The 7633-nt window shown below is 38.3% G+C and overlaps 1 protein-coding gene across 2 annotated transcripts; it reads right to left on the bottom strand.

The window, feature by feature from the left end:
* Nucleotides 1-3257: 3257 nt before the first annotated feature.
* On the bottom strand, nt 3258-6939 carry LOC113319721. 2 transcript variants are annotated; one of them, XM_026567966.1, is made up of 4 exons: nt 6402-6939; nt 5970-6161; nt 4454-5310; nt 3258-4185 (listed from the first exon to the last, which is right to left on the bottom strand). In XM_026567966.1, the coding sequence occupies exons 3-4, from the start codon at nt 5294-5296 to the stop codon at nt 3619-3621; spliced, it is 1410 nt and encodes a 469-aa protein (XP_026423751.1). In that variant the 5' UTR covers nt 5297-5310; nt 5970-6161; nt 6402-6939; the 3' UTR covers nt 3258-3618. The 2 variants fall into 2 exon arrangements, with proteins under 2 accessions (XP_026423751.1, XP_026423750.1); XM_026567965.1 differs by lacking the exon at nt 5970-6161.
* Between the last annotated feature and the right edge of the window lie 694 nt (nt 6940-7633).

The following is a 7633-nucleotide window of genomic DNA, read 5'->3' as shown; positions in this document are numbered from 1 at the left end:
ACTGCGAAGCATGAATGATTATACTCTAGTTAGACATAGTATTAAGGAATACAATACGAGGTTTAGTGCTTAACCATTAAACTTTGTAGATAAGACATCGATATAATCATTTCATTGCATATCTTTTGAACTACCAATATGTGTGATTAGTATAACTGCTCATGACTTGTTTATGTTCTTGGTAAAACTATTCACAAAGGCATGACTTTTGTATTGGTATGACTTTTATTAGTGAAACCGAACTTATGTAATCACCTGAGATGGTATGATCGATTTTGTGTTATTGGCATGACCGACTCTGGGTAAAGGGGAACCAATCCTAGTAAGAGATGCAACCTATCACAAAGGGGAATCGATCCTTGTATGAGGTGCTGTAAGTTTTTAGCAGAAAGGGGAACCGATCCTATGGACATGTGCAACACGATTTTAGGCAAAGGGGAACCGATCCTATGGACATGTACAACAAGTACAAGTTAGATACCATATATATGTGGGGAACCGATCCTATGGACATGTGCAGCAAGTACAGGTTAGATACCATATATATATGGGGAACCGATCCTAGTACCTAGTCAACCGAATTTTTGGAAGTCTAGTGTGACTATGCACAATACTCACATGGAGGTAGAACCGAAACTTGTTTTGGTAGAATCGTTAAACCCATGATTGGTGATTGATTGTTCTTGATCAATCACATAGTTCTTGAAAGTCAGATGAACCAATTCTAAACTTGTTTGGAAGTATAGCAAATCATCTTCAAGATTGTAAGTATGAAAGAGGACTTACAAAGTAAAGATGTCGACATAGTTTGAACATGTGCAGTAACGCTAATCTCTAATTGTTCAAAGTTATTCCTTAATAGCTAAAGGAAGAAAATCCCGGATCGAATAAAATAAATTGAGAATATTTTATTTAAGGTTTTAATTTTATTTTAGGAAAATGAAAATTAGTAATGTTCATTTACTAGTTGGAGATTTTCCAATAGATTTTCGATCAATATTTGGACAAAGCATTTCCAGGAATTATAGAAACCAAATATGGAATATATTGCATATCTTGAGAATATTTTCCCGGTTTTGGAAATTCCTTGGTGTCTAAACTTCCTTGGTCTATAAATATGAAAGTTTGCATTTCGAGGAAACTAATCCTTCCTACAACAAGAACTGCCTCAGTTGTGCTGCTACTGGTGAAGCCGCCTATTCGGAGAATAAGGTAACCGAATTAGGAGAAATCTCTTACGACCATTCAGTTTAAAGACTTGGTTGGGATTGATAAGCTCTATTAGTACCGTTGGTCAGAAGCTAGATAATTACGGTTTATCATTTGTTTTTGATTGATTTGATTGACTAACGGTGGTTGAACTTTGATTGTACCTAGTTTGTTTATGCTTGAGAATCTGCTCTTCTGATATAAGATTCACTCAAACTAGATCGAAGTTTCGACGGGGATCTTTAGACTGTTTTTAGATCTAAAGACGTTTTGTGATAACCCATTGTTAACAGACTTCGTTATGTGCGTGATTGACCACAAGAGATTCAAGTTGATTGTGTGCAGGTGTTTATTGAAGATCTAACAAGATTTGAAGACAAAGAAGACTTTGAAGATTTCTTATTTGGGATTCATAATCTTTGGCCTGCACAATACTTGTTTCGGTAAAAGAGGATCCAACTATAATCAATTTATCCTTGTGGTAAGTTAGATTGATTAGTTGTGAAGATCGACATCAATACAATTCTTTCTGATTAAAAGTGTTGATTGCAAAATCTTATCAATTACTTCGGTAGTTGATAATAAGATATATCTAAGAACCTGACAAAGGAGTTTATTGAGATAAACGGAAGAGCCTTTGTCGAACACACATTACTTAGTTGAAAAGAGTTGATACCAAACAGATTTGTTGTTCCTTTATTGTTTGGAATACGAACCAAAGGAATTGTTCCAAGTACGTGGGTTATTACAGGTCGGAGGCGTGAACTATAGAGAAAGGACATACGCTTGGTGAACTATAGGTTTAGTTGCTTGGTCTCAACTATACGTAGTTGGTTTGATTTTGCGGCTTCATCCCTGAGAGTATTCAATTTTGGACAAGGTCCCGGGGTTTTTTTGCATTTGCGCTTTCCTCGTTAACAAAATATTGATGTGTCATTTAATTTTATTTCCTCAATTATAATTGTTATTATAATTTAAAGGAAATTACACAAACGTTAATTCCTATTTACTTGATAAGTAATTGATTAAGTCCGAACCTTTTAAAAAATGTAAACATACTTCCTATTTACTTGGTATGTTTGAACCGATTTGTTGTATTGTCTCGACTCAGTCCATAGACAATCATTTTCGGTGAAAGGACTTATAGGTGGAAAAGTTTTAAATTGAGATATATTTGGGTACCCTCGTCTTTTCATAAAAGAATCCAGTTAATAGATTCAATGCAATGTAAAGATAACATCATAAGGAAGATTAAGAAAAGGAAATCAGTAAAACATGAGACAAGATCAGATAGGGAAATCAAGAAATTTGAAAAAATGAGTTAACTCAGTTTTCTCCCAATTCGCAGAGCTGCATATAGGCAAAGATCCCGTTTTCACCTTATTTCAGTTGTTTTGTTATTTTGGTGATCCACTCCTTTTACCTTTTCTTATTTGCAGTTTGACTGATCCGTCAATCGAGGACATGCTTCTATTCCAGATCTATACGTATTACATTTGCTATCAAGCATTTCAAACCGAGGAAAATGAATCGCATCTTTCGTGTTTAGGTACATGGTTTATGCGAAGGATCTTGATAACGCCCCTAAAGAATTCAAGGTCAGAGATTATGTTGCCCTATGCTGGCCATCTCTTGCAAGTTATTAAATTGGTGGTCGGAGAAAAAACGAGGGAAGAAAGTGTTTCAAAAGCTGCAGTAGCCGCAATGGGCGACCTAGCTCATGCATTAGGTCCGAATGTGAAGATATTGTTCAAGGACAGAGCCTTCTATGTTGATTTTTTGCGGGAGTGTCTTGATTCGGATGATTATAAGATGAAGGAAATAGCAACTTGGACACAGCGAATGATAAATCAAGGCCTGATACGAAAACAAGGAAACTGCTGGTAAGTAATCTAATAACACCTCCCCTGGCAACACCAGCGACAAATTTACCCAAAATTTAGCATATGCAACCACATTTAGTTATCCTTTTTTGTAAATATAGTAGACAGATCCAATTCTGGTTAGTGACAAATTTTCAGACATAATGGAGTTTTTCTATTAGTTGCTTGTCACAAAATATCCCGAAATGATAAATCCTGAATATTTCTAAGTTTACAACAAGAAATATTTCTACAAGTTTTTTCATTGGCAGGAAAACAACAGGAATATCCGACTGAACTGAGATATTTCTTAACAACCTTTGATTATTCCCAAGGATTACTGCCGTCCTTGATTGAGCTGCTTTTGTGCTTCGTCAGTGTTTTCATCATCCGGTAATTGTATAATTGGTAACTCATATGGATCTGCTGGCGCTTGATGATGTGGGTGTGGCTGTTCCACCACCGCAGCTGATGAGGAACTACTGGTAAGCTGTTGCTGAGACTGAGATTGAGATGGCACTGCTGCTGGCTGTGACTGAGGCAGTGGTCATGTTTGATGTCCCTGCATTTGTAATTGGTACGGTTGGTGTCTTTGTTTCAGCCGTTCCTGCTCTGTGTCCCAATAAGTGTTTTCTTCATCACCCGTAAATTTTATACTTGCTAAATCATTTGGATCCGGTGGCGCTTGATGATGTCGGTGTGGCTGTCCCACCACTGCAGCTGATGAGAAACTGACGGTACTAAAAGAATGATGTTGGTGAGACTGCAACTGAGACTGAGATGCTGATGCTGATGAGGAGCTGTTGATACCAGCAAAAAGTGGCTGAAATTGAAATGGCACTGCTGATTGCTGCGATTGAGGCAGTGGTCGTGTTTGATGTCCCTGCATTGGTACATGGTATGGAGGTTGCTGAAATGCTGCTGGTGGATATGGTTGCAGAAATGGTGCTGGTTTCCGTAGTCGAGACCATGCTCCAGCTGCCTGATGTGATGGATTTGCTGGTCCTGGCAGTCGTTGCCGTTGTTGACGCATTTGTGATTCACCTTGTTCCAGAGATCTCTTGGTAACACCAAGCTGAAGCTGCCGTTGGTGTTGTTGTTGTCGCGGACCTCCCTTATTTTGATATTGGGGATAATTACAACATAAAAAAGTAATTCAGAAATATGTCCAGAAAACGCAAAATGTGCACTTTTCAGAGAGAGATCAAAACTTAAAGCTCATAGAGAACTACGACACAATGTTAATTGATATGTGTATCCATCAGTCAGGCTAAAGAAATAACTTCCAAACTCAAATACACGCTTTTCAGTCATCCATCTACCACAACGGCAATGCTGCTAATTAAACCAAATATGGTATGATAATATGGTATGTATCTTACCATATTCAAATTTGTCGGTGCCGGATATTGTGGAGGTACTTGTTGATGGTGCTGACCACGTTGTAGTACCAATTGTCGCCAACGATTAACTCCTTCCAGATTATCAATGTCACTGTTAACAGCAAGCAAACGTCTGACCAGTGAGAGCATAATGCCCGTCGTCCCATAAATGCGACATGAGTTTAAAATTCGAACTTCAAAACCTCTCGTATTGTCCCCTATCTGTTTCCTCTCAGCCTGTTTTAGTTTCTTCTGACTAGTATTATTATAAACTAGGGATGTTCGTGTAAAAAGAGAACGACACACATCTCTGAAATCTTGCACATTTCTGAGATGTCGCTGAAACAATGACTCAAAGTATTGAGCTAACTGACAATTCCATGGACAATTTCTCGCTAGATAGATGCATGCCGGGCATGGTTGATGCTGTGGTTGCTGTGCACTACTTGTCGAGACAAATGAATTATCGAAACTTGCAGTTTGTTGTGGAGGTCGCACTGGATAATCTGGTCTAACGTGTACTGCTGTTGGAGGATTCTGTCCAGTTATGACGAGACTCTGGTAGTGAGCAGTATTTACATCCAAGATAGACTCGAGTAATAAAATAATTCCAGCTAACCCATAGGTCTCATCTTGGAATCTAACAATAGTTTCAAATCTGTGCACGCCGTCTGTTATTCGGTTTTCGGTCTCCTTATCGACCGGTAGATTAAAAGGCTGAGCATTATAACAGCTAAAAGTAGCACCAACATTGTCCAGTCTAAACAAACGATGATGTGTGTCACGTGAACAGGCAGGCTCCCCTCTGTACTCGCAAAATACGCATATTTCATGTAACTTCATATTGAATCACAATCCTGCAAACAGGATTAAGAATAACAAAAAATACTGTAAAGATTGATCTTTCAAGTCGTGTATGTGCTGAAAGCATACATTTACTACTCAAACCATACATTTACCTAAGATGAAATTAATCAAACTCCTACGACAACAAAAACAAACAAAATTGTGTAGGGGATTCATAAAATAGTCGCAAACTGAGATCTTCACCTAACACAAAGGCATCTACTCACTGATAGGGGTTTCCATTTAATTCAAGTAAAGAATCCAAAATGTGAGTAGGAGAATAAACTCAGTGATCCATACAATAAGACCAACAACCTTTGTCGATAACCTAGATGGAGGAAAGGTTTTCACTGTCACAAAGTGAAATGAATACAGCTACACAAAGACCAATTAGCCATTACGACCAATTCATTCAATTTTTTAATTCAAGAAAATGAATCATTCAATTTAAGTAAAAGAATCAACTGACTGTTTCAGGAAGAAGACCAAAAACCCATACCAATTTCTCAATTTAAGTAAAAGAATCAAATTTATTTACTACAACCAAAACCGTAGTAGGGTTTCAAATGGCAATCAAATGAGTTCATGACTCATATCACAGAGGAATCTAACCAATTCTTTCGATTTAAATTCAAGAAAAGAATCTAAAATATAAGTAAGACCAAGAAACCTTGCCGATTTTCTGATATTTCTAGTTTGAGGAACGGTGAAAGTGACAGAAGCAGAAGCTGAATCAACAGTTGCAGTAGAAATATTGAGAAACTGCAACTCGAATTCTCGCTTTACAACAGAAATCTTGTAAAATTCCTTCTTAAAATCACGTTTCCAGCAAGAATTTGTGATTACTCGAGCAGAGTAATGGCTGAAGATGAAAAAAGAATTTCTTAGTTTGAAGAACTAAGCAAGGAGAAAGGGTTTCAGTGGTAATGCTTAGAAGATTGGTTGTTTTTCAGTTCTTGATGAGGGTTTGTGAGAAACACAGCTCAAGAAATTGGCTCTGCTCTTAACTAGAAGACGATTAGACGAGCTTAAAAATGGTTTAAAAGTGGTGACGTGGCACAAAAACACGTGGGATTGGAGGATGATATGGCAGAGGGTGTACCTGGGATGCAGCGTGACTGGATGAATGACTGGACATATCAAAGGTATGACGTGGAAAAAAGAGGGAAGTACTGAAGAAATATGCTTTATTTGAACAGAGAACCATTCAAATGCCAAATTGCAATTTCCCCCCTCAAAATATAAAGCATTGCTGTTACCCCTTTACCGAGTCATCAAACCAAAAACCCTTGATCGCCACCGTTTCGATCAGATTCGTAATCCGTTTCAAAAACCAAATCTCATCGTCTCTGCAGTCAGATCTACTTATCACCTCCGCGGATAGCACCACCACCACGATTATTACCACCCGCACTCTCACCACCACCTTTGACAGCACCGCCGCCATCACAAATCCGATATTGAAAACCTAGATTATTAATCTCTGAAGTTATTTTTGATTTCCCCCATTAACTAAATTGAGCAGAACAAATGATTAGATTCCATCGAGAAAACCGAATTTCTTCTTTTTTTGTGAAAACAGAACTAAATTGAGTAGAAGAAGAAGAAGATTGAGATGAAAAGAGAGAATGATTTAGAAGAGAAACACCATTAATGGAACGAAAATAAACACATAGCCTAACACGTTGGTTTATATCTCTCACAGACAGAGACAAGTGACACGACAAATGAGGAAGAGGTACGTGTAAAAGAATAATAGGTAACAGACCAGCGAGTGTAAAGAGGGTGTAGATATGGTTATATAGAAGGATTGTAGACCGGTGATCACGATTGTTAAAGGCGGGTACCAGTATTAGCGGGGCGGGTACCAAACTATATGAGACAAAATAATCTTGGTCGTTGGATCCTGAATTGGTATCCGCCTTTAGCAATTGCGGCACCAGCCTTTAGCAATCATGCTGGTGAGAGTTTTGGGAAAGAAAAGGCAAACAAAGATTAAATTAAAAGGGAGTTACTTTATGGGAACATTATCTATATACCCCTACTATGAGGCCCCTTACAAACATACTCTTATGAGTTTTACAAATACCCCAAAGCTTAATACATTACTAAAATACCCTCTTTTGTGCAGTGTATATACAAAACCACTAACCACTATTCAAAAAAAAAAAAAAAAAAAAGAAGACTACCTCGACTTCCCACCACCACTGTCCACCGCCAACCACCACCACCATTGTCCACCTCCGCCCACCACCACCGACGACCACCACCACGCCAACCACCACTGTCCACCAACGCCAACCACCAACCACCACCACCGACGACCACCACCAC

This window comes from Papaver somniferum, chromosome 10, assembly GCF_003573695.1.
Source record: "Papaver somniferum cultivar HN1 chromosome 10, ASM357369v1, whole genome shotgun sequence".
NCBI classification, from domain to species: Eukaryota; Viridiplantae; Streptophyta; class Magnoliopsida; order Ranunculales; family Papaveraceae; genus Papaver; species Papaver somniferum.
The sequence above is the reverse complement of the archived record's forward strand: the minus strand, read 5'-3'. Positions and strand labels throughout refer to the sequence as shown.

Excerpts from the sequence above, each read along its gene's own strand:
- LOC113319721 (XM_026567966.1), bottom strand. The coding sequence starts at position 5,296 with ATGAAGTTACATGAAATATGCGTATTTTGCGAGTACAGAGGGGAGCCT. Across the intron at positions 4,186-4,453 it reads CACCGACAAATTTGAATATG|GGAGGTCCGCGACAACAACA; the intron begins GTAAGATACATA and ends TATCAAAATAAG.